Source organism: Arvicola amphibius, chromosome 12, assembly GCF_903992535.2.
Source record: "Arvicola amphibius chromosome 12, mArvAmp1.2, whole genome shotgun sequence".
NCBI lineage: Eukaryota > Metazoa > Chordata > Mammalia > Rodentia > Cricetidae > Arvicola > Arvicola amphibius.
In genome coordinates this window covers 24629681-24649669 of record NC_052058.2, presented here as the reverse complement: position 1 = coordinate 24649669, position 19989 = coordinate 24629681, and the positions used below count along the sequence as shown (strand labels likewise).

The 19989-nt window shown below is 38.6% G+C and overlaps 1 protein-coding gene across 2 annotated transcripts in view; it reads left to right on the top strand.

Moving 5' to 3' along the window:
* Capn7 (calpain 7) overlaps positions 1–18614 on the top strand; it is a 40192-nt gene extending 21578 nt beyond the window's left edge. Inside the window, exons 10-21 of one of the 2 annotated variants that reach the window (XM_038348654.1) lie at positions 2123–2269; positions 3798–3904; positions 4934–5054; positions 8749–8893; positions 9939–10038; positions 11915–12050; positions 12520–12595; positions 14362–14507; positions 15420–15482; positions 16212–16342; positions 17269–17361; positions 17446–18614. In XM_038348654.1, coding sequence (XP_038204582.1) covers positions 2123–2269; positions 3798–3904; positions 4934–5054; positions 8749–8893; positions 9939–10038; positions 11915–12050; positions 12520–12595; positions 14362–14507; positions 15420–15482; positions 16212–16342; positions 17269–17361; positions 17446–17590 — 1410 coding nt within the window. In that variant the 3' untranslated portion in view covers positions 17591–18614. The remainder of the gene's footprint in view (positions 1–2122; positions 2270–3797; positions 3905–4933; positions 5055–8748; positions 8894–9938; positions 10039–11914; positions 12051–12519; positions 12596–14361; positions 14508–15419; positions 15483–16211; positions 16343–17268; positions 17362–17445) is intronic. The other variant, XM_038348655.1, reaches the window with a different exon arrangement.
* The last annotated feature ends 1375 nt before the right edge of the window (positions 18615–19989 follow it).

Genomic DNA, 19989 nt, shown 5'->3' with positions numbered 1-19989 from the left:
TAGATCTCTTGAGGCCATCCTGGTCTACATAGTGAGTTCATGCCATCCAAGACTACATAGTGAGACCCTGATTCAAAAATAAGTAAGTTAATTAATTAAGAAAACCAGGTAAGTCTGTTAGATCAGACTTATTTTAGCTCAGAGTTCTAAAATAATCATAACATAATGTGAGGAGCCTTTATTTTTCTTGTGACATATTTGCAGTTTTAAATCATGCTGTTCTGGCTTATTTTAGGAGTCTGAACTCTATAACAGGACCTTCCTTGCATAATTAGCATTCTGTAGCACCTGTCAACTCCCAGGTCCATGCACCAAATTCAGCATCTCCTGGGAACTTTTAGAATTGTAGAATTTCAGGCCTGCCTTCAGATATACTGTATCAGAGTTGTAATTTTTTTTTAAAGATTTACTTATTTTTGTTTTATGTATGTGGGTGTTTTGCTTTCATGCCTATCTCTGCACCATTTGTGTGCAGGACCTGAGCAGCTCAGAAAAGGGCCCTCAGGTTCTCTAGAGCAGTGATTCTCAACCTGTGTGTCACGACCCCTTTGGGAGTCAAGTGACCCTTTCAGAGGGGTCACCTGTCAGATACCCTGCTTATCAGGTGTTTACATTACGATTCATTAACAGTAGCAAAATTACAGTTATGAAGTAGCAATGAAATAATTCTATGGTTGGGGTCCCCACAACATGAGGAACTGTATTAAAGGGTTGCAGCATTAAGAAGGTTGAGAACCACTGTTCTAGAGCTAGAGTTAGACTGCTGTTAGCTGACATTTGTTTGAATGATAGGAATTGAACCCAGGTCCTCTAGAAGAGTAGTCAGTGCTCTTAACTACCAAGCCACCTCTCTTGTCCTCAGAGTCTATATTTTAACAAAATTACCTGGCTGTTGAGGCTGAAAAATCATTGTTCTAAAGCTCAGTGACACTCAAATTTTAGTGGCATTGATTGTTGTGATTCACCTCCCAAGTAAGTGTGCTTTGGTAGAGCTGAGGATTGAGTCTGCTAGGGCCTTGCTCATGGTAAAGCAAATGTTCTGTCTCTAAGATGTAATGACTCCCCAGTCTCCCCAGTCTCTCGCTGTCTCTCTCTCTCTCTCTCTCTCTCTCTCTCTCTCACACACACACACACACACACACACACACACACACACACACACATATATTTTAAATTTTTGGACCAGTGCTCAGTGAGTTACAGGTTATCCCTGAACTCATGCTTTATATAGACCTTGAACTTGCCATCCTGCCTCAGCCTTTGGAGTGGCTTAGAATGTAGGCTGTATCACAGCCCTGGTTTACTTTTCTCATTTAGTAGATCTGGATGAGACCAGAACTTGCCTTTCTAACAGTCTCAGTGCTAATCCTAATGCTGATGCTTTTGTTAGAATTAATTTGATTACTTAAACACTAAATAAACAATTTTGAGAAAGATAGTAACCTCTTGTTCAAAAGACCTTTTCAGTGTTGAGCATGGTGGCACATAGGCACATACCTATATCTAGGACTAAGGAGGTGGAGACTGGAGGATGGCTAGTTAGAGGCCAGCCTGGGCTACATACCTTGTTTCAAAAAGTTTTTGAAGTAATAATCTTTGTACTATTTTCAGATTAGAACTCTTATTTTAGCCCCATGTCTTCCAAATCATTTTCTTCTTCTTTTCTTTTTTTTCCAAGTCATTTTTGGTATTAATTAGATACCAAATCTTGTGGTATTGCTTGCTCAGTTATTTAAATGTATTTTTTAGTTAGAATATTCTACTGGTACAATCATATATAGTATAAATCTTTTTATAAAGATACACCAAAAATAGGAAGGCTCTTTTGTAATTTTAAATATAGTATACATTCTAGAATCCCTAATAATTTTAATTATATATATATATATAATATATATATACACACAAATACACATCTCTTATGTGTAATTATTGGCTTACTTGTCAGTGAGATTAGCTTGTAAGACTGAATAAAGACATTGTATTAAAATGGTAAGCATTTTATAAAGCTGTCGTTATCTTAATAATAGGTACATTGTGGCTGTTGTTGATATAAAGTTGGTTTTTTAATTGAGATTTAAAGATTGTTTCACCTAATGAAGTTAATGTTCTCTTTTTGCAGGTGATAATTGATGATCAGCTACCTGTTGATCATAAAGGAGAATTGTTGTGTTCTTATTCCAACAATAAAAGTGAATTATGGGTGTCACTTATAGAGAAAGCATACATGAAAGTTATGGGAGGATATGATTTCCCAGGATCCAACTCAGTAAGTCATGGATATGTGTTACAAACACACACTTAGGCCAACTAATATATTTTAAAGTTGAAAAGTTATAGTTGTTTTTGTTTATGGAAAAATAAATCATATTCTCAACCCCTGAGAAATGTAATCAGTTTTCTTATGATAAGGGTACATATTTTTTTATGTAAGGATAGCACATTGTATGAATTATGTATACAGTGAAGTCTGAAATATATGTGTGTCTGCTGTTACGTTGAAATAGAGCAATGTTTCCAGGTTAGAGAAGGGGTGGGTATCATATTGATAGTCTTGTGTATATCTTTAGTTATAAGTTCAGTAACAAGGAATTATTTTCCAGCCATTATTAATATAACCTGTAAAATTAAACTGTGTGCCAGGGTCCTTGATTTGCATGAGATAAACTATTAGATTTAAGCCATAAACTTGTCAAATTGACATAACTTTAAATTTTGATAATAACCAACCTGTGACCTTAGAAGTGGTCTGCCTTTCCTCATTGTGTGTCTGTAATAGAACATTTAAAGTCATCTCTTGGGTTTGTAAAGAATGAGTTAGTGGGTGATGGCATAGCCCTCGGGAAGCATAGGTAGGATTGCTGCAACATTGAGGCTAGATTGGACTGCATGTGACTTCAGGTTGAGATATAAGAAGACCCTGTGTGCATAGAAAACATAAATTTTATAAATTGCAAATTACCCATCATTTGTATTTGATAAATCTCCTTGCCTAATACGAGTCCTTCATCATTCTTCAGGATCTTAAAAATTAAAATGCAAGGCAGTGAATGGAAAGGTCATACTTATATCGATATTAACAGTTTTACTTCCCAACCTGCACATTCAGTTATGTTTTTTTCAGATACTTTTAATTTAGTTTTATAATTCATTGCCTTTTTGTTTGTTTGTTTGAGATGCTGTTTCTTTATGTAGCCCTGGCTGTCCTGGAACGGGCTGTATAGAGCAGGCTGGCCTAGAACTCACAGAGATTTATTTGCCTCTGCCTCCATCATGCCTACCTAGTTGATTGCCTTTTTATTCAACTTAGAGAAAGAAAGAGTAGGAGTGTAACATGCTAGAACAGACTGATTGTGAAAACCCACTGTATGATAAATAACTTGTCATCATAGCAATCTCTTGTATTGCATTTTGAGTCTTCTTATATCTACCAATAAAAAAAAGTCTTTTTTGAGGCTTTTAGATGGCTTAGCACTTAAGAACTCCTGTTGCTTTTGTAGAAGACGTGAGTTCTGTTCCCAGCTTCTAACATGCCAGCTCCCAACTGTCTGTGATTCCAGTTCAAGAGGATCTGATGCCTGTTCTGGTCTCCATGGGCACCAGGCACACAAGTGGTGCACAGACACACATGCAGGCAAAACACCCATACACATAAATCTTTTTTTAAAGAATTCTCGAGTTCAGAGAGCAGAAAAGCCACTTTATCTTCAAGATCATTATGCCAAATCAGTAGCTCTTCTGGGAATTTATTAACAGACTAAAAACACTGACAGTTCTGAGTTGTGTTTATATTTCAGAATATTGATCTGCATGCACTGACTGGGTGGATACCAGAGAGGATTGCGATGCATTCAGATAGCCAGACCTTCAGTAAGGATAATTCATTCAGAATGCTTTATCAAAGGCAAGTGTGTTTCCTCACTCTCTCCCTTCCTGTTTAAAGGCATCACACTTTATTTAGGGTAGGAATGGCAGAAACTGTTTTTTGAGAAGTATGGGTGGACCTCCAACTTGTGGTCCTCCTGCCTCAGCTTTATGGAATCACCTCTGCACACACTACCTCTAGTAGAAGCAGTCATTTTACATGTGTGCTAACTGACAGCCTTAGTTGTCCTTAGTTGTAGACACAGTTAATCCAAATTTTAGATGTCCCATAGTTGTTGAATATGGAATGTGGAATGTAGAAAAACCATATGCTCCTGCCAAAGTACTTATCAAGTCTGAGGGAAGGTGGGAAAAGAAGTCTTGAGACGGGCTCTGTGGGAGCCTTCTCAGCTTGGTCGATCACCTTCCTGGACCTGGGGGGAGTTGGGAGGACATTGGTCTTAGCATAGAGTGGGGAACCCTGATGGCTCCTTGGCCTTGAGAAGGAGGGAGGGGAGGTATGGGTGGAGGGGAGGGGAGGGAAGGGGGAGATGGAGGGGAGGGAAGGGGGAGGAGGAGGGGAGGGAGGGGGAGGAGGAGGGAAGGAGATGGAAATTTTTAAATATAAAAAAAATAAACCATGGGGGGAAAAAAAAAAAAGAAGTCTTGAGAGTTTAAACTGCAAATGGGTAATTTATATGGAAGTTCTGGGAAACTCTCCAAACCATAACAAACATACAGTATCGGAAGTAGGAAACTTGTGATTTGGTAAACAAAGCAAAATCCATTTTGGAGAAGTAAATTTGATATTTTATATCTGTATCCTTGTTTGTAAGGTAAAAATTTAGCACTTGTTTTTCTTCACTGATAGGTTTGTGCCTGAGAATTAAGTTGTCCTGGTGGAGTGGTGGGTAATAAAAATGATAATTCATCTGTTAAAATAGCCAGTTTTTAAAACAGTTTTCAAATGTGAAGTTTTTGTGTAAGCCAGCAGACAGTAAGAAAGATGGTGTGATCTGAGATTTAAAGTGTGTCGTGCTCTAACTGCCTGTCTCTGGTGCCCTTGCAGATTTCACAAAGGGGATGTCCTCATCACTGCATCAACTGGAATGATGACTGAAGCGGAAGGGGAGAAGTGGGGCCTGGTTCCCACACATGCATATGCTGTTTTGGATATTAGAGAGTTCAAGGTTAAGCCTTATAATTTAATTTTTCTTGATTGATAACATCTTATAGTATCACAGTGATCAGACTTTTAGAGCCATTCTACTAATGTAAGCAACTTGGTTTCTGCCATTGGAAATCAGGAGACCAAAGGTGCAAATGAATTGCAGTGACCTTGCAGTGACAACGGAACAGATGCCAGCACATCTTTTCTTCTCCAGGACAGTCACCACAGTCGAGACTAGTACATAGCTCTGACGGACCCAGGTGCATGTTGGTGCTTTGAATTAGTCATGGTAGAAAGCTCAAGGGCATAGGAGATACATATCTGTGAAAGGAAATATGGGAAGATGGCTAGAGATATGATTGGGCCTGTGTGCATGTGCATTTCTCTTCCTTGAAGTCTTTGCATGCTGTCAAGCCCTTTACAGCCTTTCCCAGTATGTCCTTGGGCATTCTGAGGTCTTCAAATGTGTGACCTTATTACTCTGCAGATTATTGTTATTTTTAAATGAAAAATTGATGAGTTCTCTGCAGTAGAAGATACAAGTGTCCTTCCTTAATTGGATAGAGAGGTGTGATCATTCAGCAAAAACAGTACCCATTATTTGTTAATTAAACTTCCAAGTTGGCACACAGAAATAGGTTATTTAGCCCAGGATATAATCTAAGAAATCTGTCTGTGATTTTGTTATGCAGACACGAGAGTTCCTTACAGAAGCCTAGATGGTATGGTCTATTATACAGCTAGGCAATATTGTGTCTGTCTGTCTTGCTCCTAGGGCCTTCAAGAAGAAATACCAGATTAAATCAAACAAGAGAAAATGGTGCAGCAGGAGACACAAGATGTGTGAAGCTGTTGTTAGCTTAAGGTAGCAACATACAGTTTGACAGTTAAGGCTTTTTTTAAGACAGGGTTTTGCCATGTATCCCAGGCTGGCCTTGAACTCCTAACCCTTCTGCCCGGCCTCCCAAGCACTGGGATAACAGGTACGTGCTACCATGTCTGGCTCCTTTTTTTTCTTTTTCTTTTCAGGAGGAGTATATTCTAAAATGATGATAAAAAATATAGGGAGTATATAAACTAGTGCCAGGCCGGGCAGTGGTGGCGCACGCCTTTAATCCCAGCACCTGGGAGGCAGAGGCAGGCGGGTCTCTGAGTTCGAGGCCAGCCTGGTCTACAAGAGCTAGTTCCAGGACAGGCTCTAGAAACTACAGGGAAACCCTGTCTCGAAAAACCAAAAAAAAAAAAAAAAAAACAAAAAACTAGTGCCAGAAGTATTTGTAATTATTGGATATTGTGCACTTTGCATAATTATATGTGCTATACTCTTTACAGTTGACTGTACAAATACAATAAGTTTATTTTTACAAGCCTCGCAATAAAAGAAAAGCAAATTTTAAAAAAGGTTAAAAAACAATTCCAGAGACAGGGTAGGAAACAAACTCTAAAGGCCAACCTGGGCTACATAGTCACCCTGGGAGATGTAATGAGACCTTTTAAACAACAAATGCATAGTATTTAACAGTAATAACTGTTACTCATAATATTTTGGCCAGTGATTGTGGTGTGTTCAGTTATAAACAAACAAGCCTCCTAGCTTAGTTAAAATGTGTATGTATAATGCATTGCACTCTGACTTAGGATGGCTATGATGTCACTAAGCAGCAGGAATTTTCAGATCCATTATAATCTTATGTGACCACTGTCATATATAAGGTCCACTACTGGCCAAATGCTGTTGTGACACATAATTGTTTTTTTTTTTTTTTTTTGGTTTTTCGAGACAGGGTTTCCCTGTAGTTTCTAGAGCCTGTCCTGGAACTAGCTCTTGTAGACCAGGCTGGCCTCGAACTCAGAGATCCACCTGCCTCTGCCTCCCGAGTGCTGGGATTAAAGGCGTGCGCCACCACCGCCCGGCTGTGACACATAATTCTATAGGAATGAAAGGCAGTATGAGCCTGCCACAACAGTTAAACTTTAAATCCTCCACTGGATGATGTTGCTGAGTGGCAGAGCACTTCAGCAGGCATGAGGGCATAGATTCACATAGATTCAATCCTCAATCCTTGGTAAAACTTTTATGATCTTAAGGCTTTATGAATTAGGCAGGATTCCAACCCCAACCATGTTGTATAAAATTGTTTATTTCCTTAAACATGTCAGTAAAATTGAATCCTTAAAGCAAAAAGTAAAAAGTTAATGCAAAGTTCAGGAAAGCCAAAAGGTGTGCTTGTTTTAGAATCGTAGTTTTCTCCACACAGGAAGTGCTACAGTTAACAGTTACTATCCAGGCCTGAGCTCCTTGTTTGTTTGTTTGAGACAGGGTTTCTCTGTAGCTTTTGGAGCCTGTCCTGGAACTAGCTCTTGTAGACCAGGCTGGCCTCGAACTCACAGAGATCTGCCTGCCTCTGCCTCCTGAGTGCTGGGATTAAAGGCATGCGCCACCACCACCACCTGAGCTCCTTTGTTAGAGCCTCCTGTGAGGTTGGTGTCAGTGCAGTATGAAGAATAGTAAAAGATAGTGGCCTGTGATTAAGTTTGGATAGTGAAACAGCAGCCTTTCTAGATAGATTAGTGCGTTTACACTAATCTTTACAGTCATTCTGTACACGTTGAGGCATTTATTAGAGTATGTGTAACCAAAATAAGTTGTGGCCCAGTAATAGTTTTTTCACTAATAATGTTCCCTTTCAGACTGCAGTCATGTGCATTGTTGCCCAGCTTGAGCAGGTTTTATAACCTATAGAGTGCCCACTTTAAGCATGTTTGTGAATTTCATGCTGTCAGAGTTGATCTTTGCTCAAATTCTTGATGTGTGTTGAAATTGAAAGCTTTAACTAGTGTTCTTTAATTGTGTATAAATTTGAACCTTTCCTGGGCTTGTCCTTTATTGTGTGTGTAGTTTTATTTCTGCTGTATTTAGTCTTTGAAACATTTACTCAAATATTCCCACCCCCTTCCTCCCCCCCTTTTTTCTTTTTAAGACAGGGTTTTACTATGTTGCCCTAGCTGGCTTGGAACTCAAGAGATCTGCCTTTCAAGTGCTGTATTTAAAGGCATATCCCACCATGCTCTGCCAATTTTGACTTCTTTCTAAAATGTTATGCCTATAAGACTTCTTTTCACAGTCTTAAAGCTACTTAAAATCTCATTTGTGACTTTTATTAATATATTTCCAAAAGTTTGTGTGTGTGTGTGTGTGTGTGTGTGTGTGTGTGTATCTGTATCTAACATGCTTGCATGCTCTGTGATCTTTATTCCCATTTCCCACCCTCCTTCAATTCTGTGTCTTCTCCTGGAGGGACTGTCCCATAGTTTATTCTAAGACACATCCATGGTTCTGTCCACTCACCTTACAGCATTTCTTAACCTATATTAAGGCTTTCTCCTTTGCTGGAAATAACTAGAATTTGTATGTTGCAGCATATACCAATTTTTTTCCTGAACTTTTCTTGCATTTCTTCCTCTGTTCTGGGCCCTTTCTGCTTATCAGTAAAATCTCCAGTCATATGCCTTTGAATGTCTCTGATGCCTAAGATCTGCCTCTGAAATTTCTACTCCTTTATGCTCCCCTTTTAGAAAATATTGATGTAAATTAAGAATTGATATTTGATAAGTGATGAAGTTTATTCTAAGATTATAACATGGTAAATCTCTTTCAATTTAATGTTATCTTTTGTTGTTAATCTTTTTGTTTTGTTTGTCTTTTAATATAGGGCCTGCGATTTATCCAGTTGAAAAACCCTTGGAGCCATTTACGCTGGAAAGGAAGGTACAGTGAAAATGATGTGAAAAACTGGACCCCAGAATTGCAAAAGTATTTAAACTTTGATCCTCGAACAGCTCAGAAAATAGATAATGGTAAATACCTCTTTGTTACTTTAATACCATTTTGGGATTGGGAGGTGTGTATGAGTACCTGTGTGTGCATGCATATGGAGGTCACAGTTCAATATCAAACATCTTCCTCTGTTGCTCTCCACCTTACTTTTTGAGAACAGCGTGTCTCGCTGAACAAGGAGCTTACTGATTGACTAGCCTGGCTAGCCAGCAAGACCCCAGGATCCTCCAGTCTTTGCCTCCCCAGTACTGGGAATATATGCACACACTGGCATGCCCAGCTTCTGTATGGGTGCTGGAGATGGGCTCAGGTCCTCATGCTTGTGCAGCAAGCACTTTGCTGACTAAGCCATCTCTCTAGCCTTTACTTACTTTTATGTATGTGTTTTGTCTGCATGTATGTATGTGCACCAAATGTGTGCAGTCTCTACAGAAATCATAAGAGGACTCCCTGGAAACTAGGGTTACACAAGGGTGTGAGCCATTGTGTGGGTGTTAAGAACCAAATCCAGGTCTTCAAGAGCAGCAGGTACTAACATTTGCTCTCTCAAGGTCCTCCCGCCCTTTAATAATCATTTCAAGATGAGATAGACCACTGGGTGGTGGTGGCGCACGCCTTTAATCCCAGCACTGGAGCAGTGGCAGGCGGATCTTTGTGGGTTTGAGGCCAGCCTGGTCTACAAGAGCTAGTTCCAGGACAGGCTCCAAAACTACAGAGAAACCCTATCTTGAAAAACCAAACAACAACAACAAACCAACCAACCAACCAAACAAACAAACAAACAAATAAATGATGAGATAGACCTGTCTCAAGAGTTTCTAATTTTTATTGTTTTTTTTATATATGTAGGTGTTTTGCCTGAATGTATATCTGTACAGTATGTGTGTGCTTGGTGACCTTGGAAGCGGATCACTGAAACTGGAGTTAAAAAGAGTTGTGGGCCATTGTGTGGGTGCTGGGATTGAATCTGGGTTCTCTGCAGATCAGCCAGGTGCTCTTAACCATTGAGTCTTCTTATTTATTGCTAAGATATGTTTTAGATTAACAAAGACATTTAATTTTTAGGAATATTTTGGATTTCCTGGGATGATCTTTGCCAGTATTATGATGTAGTGTATTTGAGTTGGAATCCAGCTCTTTTTAAAGAATCAACTTGCATTCACAGGTAAGTTTTTATACATTTTAGAATATGTGTCATAATAGTCTCTACATTTGAAAGATTTAAAAATTTTAAAATTTATGTGACGAATGAGAATGGGGTTTTCACATGAGTGCATGTGTCTGGGAAGCCAGAAGAGGATGGATGTTGGGTTCTGGGAATTGAACTCAGGCCATCTACAGGAGCAGAACACGTTCTTAACCACAAGCTGTCTCTCCAGTGCCTATTCTCCACATTAAAATTTTTAAATACAGTGATAATTCAGAAGGACCATCAGGCCCTCTTTTTGGTATTCCTGATAGAGATTTTTTCGATATTACTCTATTACACCAAAAACTTTTTAAAGGATGAAACAAAAAAAAATTCTGATAGTTAATGCATAGCAATGGTAGTGCACACCTTTAAGGCCCGCCTGTCTACGTAGTGAGTTCCAGTACATCCAGGGCTACACAGAGAAACCCTGTTTTGAAAAATAATAATTGATTAGGGCTGGAGAAATAGCTCAGTATTTAAGAGCACTGGCTGTTCTTCTAGAGGACAGAGTTCAATTCTCAGTGCCCACATGGTAGCTCACAACTGTCTGTAACTCCATTCTAGAGGGGGGGAATCTGACACCTTCACACCAGTGTATATAAAGTAAAGTGAAATAATTAAAAAAAGAAAAATACTTAATAAAAAAATCTTTGAAAGCTTATTTGCATTTGAAGCACATCACTTTTTTCTTTTTTTATTGATATTTATTGAGCTCTACATTTTTCTCTACTCCCCTCCCTGCCTTTCCCCTCCCACTTCAACCCTCCCCCAAGGTCCCCATGCTCCTAATTTACTCAGGAGATCATGTCTTTCTCTACTTTCTACTTTCTATGTAGATTAGGTCTATGTAAATCTCTCTTAGTGTCCTCATTGTTGTCTAAATTCTCTGGGATTGTGGTTTGTAGGCTGCCTTTCTTTGCTTTATGTTTAAAAACCACCTATGAGTGAGTACTTGTGATACTTGTCTTTCTGGGTCTGGGTTACCTCACTCAAAATAATGTTTTCTAGCTCCATCCATTTTCCTGCAAAATTCAAGCTGTCGTTATTTTTTTTCTGCTGTGTAGTACTCCATCATGTAAATGCACCACATTTTCCTTATCCATTCTTCAGTGGAGGGACATTTAGGTTGTGTCCAGGTTCTGGCTATGACAATCAAAGCTGCTATGAACATAGTTGAGCACATGTCCTTGTGGCATGATTGAGCATCCTTTAGATATATACCCAAAAGTGGTATTATTGTGTCTTGAGGACGGTTGTTTCCTAATTTTCTGAGAAATCGCCACACTGACATCCAAAGGGGTTGTACCAGCTTGCATTCCCACCAGCAATGCAGAAGGAAACACATCACTTTTTGTTTTATTTTTTCAAGACAGGGTTTCTCTGTAGCTTTGGAGCCTGCCCCAGAACTAGCTCTTTTAGACCAGGCTGGCCTCGAACTCACAGAGATCCTCCTGCCTCTGCTTCCCAAGTGCTGGAATTAAAGGCCTTGTCACTGCCGCCTGCTAAAAGCACCTTTTAAAGTAGTGTTTAAAAATTTACTTGTGGACTAGAGAGGTGGCGCAGCAGTTAAGAGTTCTTGTTGGTCTTGTAGAGAACCCAGGTTCAATTCCCAGCACCCACATAGTGGCTTACAATCATGTTAACTCCAGTTCCAGAGGATCTGATGCCCTCTTCTGGTCTCCACAGGCACCAAACACACATATCATGCACATAGATACATGCAGGCCAAACATTCATATACATAAAATAATAAAGTAAATATACAAAAAATTAATTTTTTTAAAAAAGTTTAAAAATAGCTTTATGGGAAATTGAATCATTGCTGTCTTTTTGTTGATTTTTCTTTTAGTTCTTGGGATGCTAAACAAGGACCTGTGAAAGATGCTTATAGCCTGGCCAACAATCCCCAGTACAAACTGGAGGTGCAGTGTCCACAAGGGGGTGCTGCAGTTTGGGTTTTGCTTAGTAGACACATAACAGACAAGGTATGGATACCTTCTAATTTACCGCATAGAAATTCTTTCAAAGACAATTGTTAGAACCATAGTTTTTATGACTAGCCAGTTCCATGTATATAGGTGGTCAGAAAATGTTTTCTCAAGTAAATGATTATTATCAGGTCAATTTCCTTATAATTATACACCAAAGTCTTAATCAGATTTCTCTGAAGGAGAAGTTTGCTTTTCAGTGAGAACATAAGGGTTGATACATACTTTGGAATTTATGAATAGAAAGCTTAGACTATTCGGGAATTTGGAAATGTTGGATCATTAGTTTTGATTGTAGAAAGGTTTACTGTAATCGTAATCATTCACATAGTCATTTATTCAGAAAAGCATGGCTCCTATAGAACTAAGTAGCTGAGTGTTCTTGAAAATGAGTTCAGTAGGCATTTAGAATAGAGAACATCCTGAGTCCATTTTCCTAACCACCTTGCATTCTCTGTGATTTTAGGATGACTTTGCAAATAACCGTGAGTTTATCACAATGGTTGTGTACAAGACTGATGGCAAGAAAGTTTATTACCCAGGTAAATTCTATTATTTATATAATTGAGTTGAAAAGGAAAGACTTGGATATAGGTGGCATGTAGAAATCATTAATGATTATGCTGTTGGGCTAATAAAATAGCAAAACAGATTGGGTATTTAGGTCTTGTTTTTAATTTTGAGATTTTGAGAATTTGGGTTTATATGTTCTTGTACATACCACCAGAACTTGATTTCTAAGAGGTGCAAAAGTCTACAAACCGCCCAAAAGAGAACAGAGGGAAGATGACATGGCTTGATTTTGTGTTTAAAGAGCATTGAGTTTCTTCTCAACGTTTATCAGTTACAGCCCAAATGAAGCATTTCACTTGAGGAATGATGGTTGAACTTGGGTTGCTGTAGTGTAAGGTAAAGAGGGCAGATATGTGTTTCAGGAAGGACCCTGGGATCAGGTGTCATAGTTACTAAGACGGATAAGAATTGGTCAGATGCAAAGAGGGAGCAGATTTATGTTACAGAGTAAAATCAGATGTTAATTTTTGGCTTGTTAAATTTGAGGTAATAAGACTTCTAAGTTAGGATGCCAAGTGAGCAGTTGATTTCTGAGCAGGGATATAAGGCAGGTTAAGGACTTGAGGTGCAAATTGATGATGCAGAGACATATAGGTAGCATTTGAAGCCTGTACTGTACAAATCAGTTTTGGAGAGGGCTGTAGGTAGAGCTGAATGCCCAGGACTGACCCTTAGGTTCTCATACATCTTGAGGCTGGGCAAAGGAGTTGGTACTATTACTGGAAAACTTGATCAGGATGCTGGTGAAACAATCGACGAGACAGTGAGGTTTGACAGAACCTCAGCAAAGGAGTATTCCAAGAGAAAAGTGAGGACACCTGTTTCCTGCTGTCTGAGAGGCAGAGAAGATACAGCTGGACTTAACATCTGGTAGTCACTGTTGACCTTGACAAGAACAGGCCAGTCCAAAAGGTAGCTCTAGAGAGGATCAGAATGAGTTCATGTTTTTCTTTGTTCATTCATAAAGGAAAATATGAATTCTTCACCATTACACTGGTTATGGAAGGCACTAAACTTTAGTAATCAGTATCTCAGTATTGCAATTGGCATGACGTGTAAGGTCAAGTCAAACTAGCTGTTTTCAAATGTTGATCATTATATAACTAAAAAAATAATTTCCACGCATGAAAATTTTATATGGCTTTATAATATCAAATACATTTTATTACTCCCTTTTAAAACTAAAGGGTTTTTTTTGTTTTTGTTTTTAGTTAAACAGTGTTCCCTCTTTTATGTGTAGTGATTTTTCAGGATACTTCTAGGGTTACAGTTTTATTTTCATCACACTAGATCAGGTATTTTGCTCTCCATTAACAAAATAAACAGACACAGATTAAAAATTTAGCCCGTGGGCTGTTGAGATAGCACAGTGGATAAAGGTGTTGGCTGCCAAGTTTGACAACCTGAATTCAATGTCTGTAATCCATGTGGTGGAAGGGGAGACTGACTCCCTCAAGTTACCCTCTGACCTCCACATGTGCACACACACAAATCACTGTTAACAAAACCCCCTTTGTAAAAAGCCCCACTAAATCATTAGTGAAAGGAAGATAAGATTAGTAGTTAAGAGGGACTTTAAGAAACTAATTTAACATCCTCTAAGGTTTATTTAGATCTGGGGTTGGGCTAAATAGATGTCTTTATATACCTTTTTGTGTCTTTAAAAAAATGTTAACCTTCAAGGAAGCTAATCCTGGCTCTGAAAATCTTTTCTATAAACTCGATGTGTGTGCAGCTGACCCACCTCCATACATTGATGGGATTCGGATCAACAGTCCTCATTACCTGACTAAGATAAAGCTGACCACGCCCGGGACTCACACCTTTACCTTAGTGGTTTCTCAGTATGAGAAACAGAACACAATTCATTACACAGTCCGGGTAAGAAATTCACCAACCATGAACCAGTCATGCAGTGACAAAACACAGTAATAAGGGTCTATGCCATGTTCTGCTTTATAAGAGGGGCCATTTGAGATAGTCTTGCTATGTACGGCTTCAAGATCACTATGTAGCGCAGGCTGGTGTTGAATTCATATACTCTGACCTCAGCTTTTAAAGTGTTAGAGAAAAGAATTATTTCTGAAAATCATTTTGGTTTTGTATGTTTATTAAATAATTATGCTTCCTGTAAAAATGTAAGTTGTACTTTACTTTGAATGACATTTTAAGTAAACACATTTTCATAGTGATGGTTTATTCCTGAGATAATGTGGCATATTGGATTAATAAGTGCAATTAAATGGCAGCTTTCAGTAAGGCACAATGATGGCAGCACACACCTATAAAAAGTTCAAAGAAAATAGTTTTCAACTGTCCTTCTGTTGTACATAGATTTGTTTGTCACATATAAGAAGTTCAATTTGAATGGAATGCTTTTTTTTTTTTCTCTAGCTTTGTCTGTAGCTTTGGGGCCTATCCTGGAACTAGCTCTTGTAGACCAGGCTGGCCTTGAACTCACAGAGATCCGCCTGCCTCTGCCTCCCGAGTGCTGGGATTAAAGGCATGCGCCACTACCACCCAGTAACTTGAATGAATTTATAATGATAAAAGAGATATTGGGAGCTTCGTTCCCCACTTGCAGAAGCTAAGGCTGGTAAAATTGTCCTGAGTCATACACAGTAACAGACTAAGCCAGAATCCTCTAGTTCCTGGTTACTTAAGTCCGACTTGATCCCAACTAGTATTTTAGCCATAGAATAGATCCAGTGTATTCCCTTAATCATTGTGATTAATTCTTGTGATGTTTCTCAGAATAATCTTTCGTGGGCCTTACCATGTTTTTAAATCTAGGTATATTCAGCGTGCAGCTTTACTTTTTCGAAGATCCCTTCACCATATACCTTATCAAAACGGGTAAGGAAGTCTCTGGGTTGTAATCTCACTGTTCTTTTTAGCTTTTTAGAAATCCATTTCACTGCCATTAAAACACTTCATGGGATTTTACAGAAATAAAGGGAAAAAGTGTTTGCCTATTTTGGTTAGAATAAAAGGTCAGTGAGCAACATTGTTTCTACGGAAATAGAAAACAAGTAATTCTAGAGACAGGATTAGGATAGCCTTGCTTATCAAAAGTCCATTTAGATGAACTGAAAGAGAATTTGAAAATAGTTTGCAGTGTGGGTAAAATAAATATTCAGAAGAGTCTAAGGAGAATTCCTGGTAGGGAGAACAATGTAACCGAGTGAGAGGCAGAGCATAGTAAAGCAGCCTGGCTGAAGGAGGACAGGCGGTCAGTGACAAACAATCCCACACCAGTTTGGAATTATGAGTAATAGAATGGTTATTTATTTAAAGAGGAAAAACTTACTGATCACGGTCCCAGCCAACAGCCCTCTGCACAATCAGGAAGGGAGCCTAGTCGCCAGAAGCAGAGCCGGAAGCCAGGAAGCCAGAGAGCGAGCCAAGGGTAGTTGCTGCTTTTTTAAAGAAGGAGAGACCATGTCTCAATGGGCTGGTATCTCAGCAGCTATTGGCTGAAGGAGCGGAAGGAGCTCCCGCAACAGACAAAGATTGGAGAAACATACTAAAACTGTGGTGGAATCAGAATGTGAAATTTTGTAACGACAAACTTATATGTTATAGATTAATGGAAAGTGGAGTGGTCAGAGTGCCGGAGGATGTGGAAATTTTCAGGAGACTCACAAAAATAACCCCATCTACCAATTCCATATAGATAAAACTGGACCGTTACTGATTGAACTGCGAGGACCAAGGTTTGTGATTTGTAGCTGCCTTTTTTTTTTGTGCTGCAGATGACCCTAGGGCTTTGTGTTTGTCAGCAACCACTCTAGCACTGAGCTATGTTTTTACTAACTTAGAATCGTTAGTTTTAAATTAATGATATATTAAAACTGATCTTAAGGGAACGTTTGGAAACAAATCCATGCAAACATAGGCAAAGGATTTTTGATAATTACAGCATTATAAAGGGGAGGTCAGCCCTTAGTAAGTGTATAGTAACTTCACCTATCTCACACCAGGCCTAAAAGTCAGTTCTGGATTACAGACTAGATGTTAAAAGTAAATAACTTCTAGAATATAATACAGATGATATCTGGTATGAAATGCAGTTCAGCATTTTTTTTCTATGAGTGTGTCTTGGAATGCTATATGAGTCACATACTAATTATTCTGTGAATTTAGATTTTGAATTTAGATTTCTTCTGTTCTGTAGGTTTTCTGTCAGTTACAGTCTTTCATCTAGAAATTTATGTTAAATGATGTTTTATCTTTTATATTATTCCCTGGGGAGCCTGTAGTTTAAAAAAAATCTAGCTGGGAGTGATGGCACAATGCCTTTAATTCAGCACTCAGGTGGCAGAGGCAGAGAGATCTGAGTTCAAGGCCAGCTTGGTCTACATAGTGAATTCTGGGACAGTCAGGGTTACTTTCTGAGACCTTGTTGCAAAAAGCAAAAGTCTGTGTTAAGGTAAGCTTGATGCGTTATTAGTCTTTATAGATTCCATTTTAAAACTAGATAGAAATTGTGAGTAAAAACAGTATGCAGAATTTTAGAGTGCTTTCTTGTTGGTAAAGAGTGGAGCACACACACATACATACTTTAATAGCTCACCTACACTTTACAGTGTCTTTTAAACTGTTTACTAACATAACAGTGCTGTTTGATTTCTAATACCAGGCAATACAGTGTTGGATTTGAGGTGGTAGCAGTTTCCATAACGGGAGATCCTGGTCCTCATGGCTTTCAGAGGAAATCTAGTGGTGACTATAGGTAACAGTGGCATTTTGTGTTCAATGTACACTTTGTGACATTATGGTCACATAATAACCTTATTCTCATTTTCCTTCAATATAGGTGTGGATTTTGCTACTTAGAATTGGAAAATATACCTGCTGGAATCTTTAATATCATCCCAAGTACTTTTTTGCCTAAACAAGAAGGACCTTTTTTCTTGGACTTTAATAGTACTGTCCCCATCAAGACAACACAACTCCAGTGATAGAGAAATCTCAGCTATTACTGGATTCTATATTTTGCAGTCATTGGCTCTTCAGACAGAGACAAATTATGATGGTAAACCATCAGAATGGAATTCAATCAAAGACATGTTACAGTGAAATCTGGTACTTGTCATGCTGTTTGCTAAGAACTGTACATAAAATTACCTTAATCTTATGAGTACTGTTTACATGGTTTTGTGCATACAGAGTTGGCATGTATTTAGGGGCTAACTTTGTATAAAAACTATATATGATTACAGATTAGATTCAGCTATCACTGTGAGATGCTTTTGCTAACAGGACAAAGGAACTGAAACAAGATGAGGACAAGGGCCACAGATCCACTGAATGCAAGAGCCGGCTATTTTAGTATCTTGAAATACGTACATTATGTTTCCCATTTTTTACAGAGCACGTAAGTTTAAGCTGTTCATGTTGAATCCCACCATATATCTGAGGCAACTAATTACCAAATGAATCATGCCATTATAACTAATTTGAATTTTTCATTGTGTGTTTAAATGTTTGTTGCCTAGATGTTATGAAAGAATAAAGCTTTAAAAAGTACCATTTAGCTTAGCATGAAGATGCTCAGGCTTAAGAATGAAGGTTCTCAGTGTTAGATAAATCATTCATTGTAGAGAGAGAACAGAGGTATATTTATTGCCATTTTTTAATTCTTAGCAGGTTGGTGAAATGTAGTAATCTGAGACTGGAAATGTTAAAGTTTAGTGTATAGAGTTTTAAACCTGCTCCATAGTTGGTGCTTTCATAACAGGAATTTGGAGAGTCCTTGAGACTTTAGTATGTGGTGATCGAGTTATACAGCATTCATAAAAAGTGAGTTACCAGGAATTAGTGTTGTGTAAATTCCCATTTGTTTACATAACAATACAGAATGATGCTCAAGATTTTAAAATTCTGAAAAACAGGATGGGATCTGTTATTGTCTCTACTTTATAATTATCAAAACTATTTCTACTGCCTTTAATTGAAATAAAATATTTATACTTATGGAAACTATATAGTTTAACCTCCAGAACTTGATTTGAGTTAATCTACTGTGTTTTTGGTAAAAGACAGGTGTATATTGAAAATACATGCTTCAATGATTTTTTTTTTTTTGAAACAGGGTTTCTGTGTTGCTTTGGAGCCTGTCTGGAACTCTCTAAGCTAGATTGGCCTCCAGCTCAGAGATCCGCCTGCCTCTGCCTTCTGAGTGCTGGGATTGAAGGCCTATGCTTCAAGGATATCTTAATTCAGTAGTTGGAAGGTATTTATCAATGAAATTTTTCTTAACTAAACTCTTAGGACTTTTGATTTAGCCATATAAACTTGAAATGTGAGTATAAAGGTTAATTTTTGCATTTAAAAAACCTAATAGAAGGCTGAGAGGCAGCTCATTGGCACAGCACTTAGCATGCCCAAGATCCTGGGTTCAGTCCCCAATAGCACAAAAACAAAACCCAGTGGAAAAGACCTATATGTAAACAGTATTGATTCCTGTAAGCAAGCTCCATGGAGAAATCAAGTGTAGGCACTATTCCTACCATCCCGCAGCCCAGCTGCTTTCTATGTGGGGACAGCAGGCTGGAATTGACGGTTGGATCTGTGTTGTAGGAAGGTGACTTCATTGAATCAGAAGCACAGTAGTGGAACAGATTTTTTAAAAAGGGAAAAATTAGAAATTGCTAGTGAGAGGAGGGGATGGCTCAGGTTATCTCATTTCAGTACATGCATAGATGTTAAGCTTCCAGAAACTCCCCCTTGACACAAAAAAGAAAATTATCCAGAAAAGGTTACATCCTAAAATTAGTAGCACATGGTTCGTGGTCACCTCAGGGGGGAAGAAAAAGCCAAAGAGGGCCAAAAACTGAAATTGGTTAGTAGCTGAATTTCAGACATGGTGACCACAAAGACGAACAAGAAGAGTAAAGAAGTCAAAATAACAGTGATGGGACACAGGTTGTGCCACTGTTGTGTCTCACTTGGACACGTGAGAGGAGGTGAGACAGGAGCCAGGATCAGAGGTCATTCATGCATTCCCTTCCTGATTTAGGAGACAGGCAGGTGGCAAGCAACCAGATTATGAAGCCCCAGTGCTCAAGTAAGGGGTACAGTGCTATGCTTCCCAACACAAAATCCATCTGCCATAAATGCTTACGAGATTTTACCATGTGACTCCAACTTAAAAGGCAGATGTAAGGACCAACATTCAGGGTGACAGGTACTTGATCCTGTGGTGATCCTGAACATTAGAGTACACAGCTTTACTCCTTTCCCATCCTGTAAACATTGCTGAGGGAGAGAGGGACTAACAGTGATGGGCACAGCTAACTAGGATGTCATCCCACAACACATTTCAGTGTGTAGCATATACATTAAAATCCAATACTCT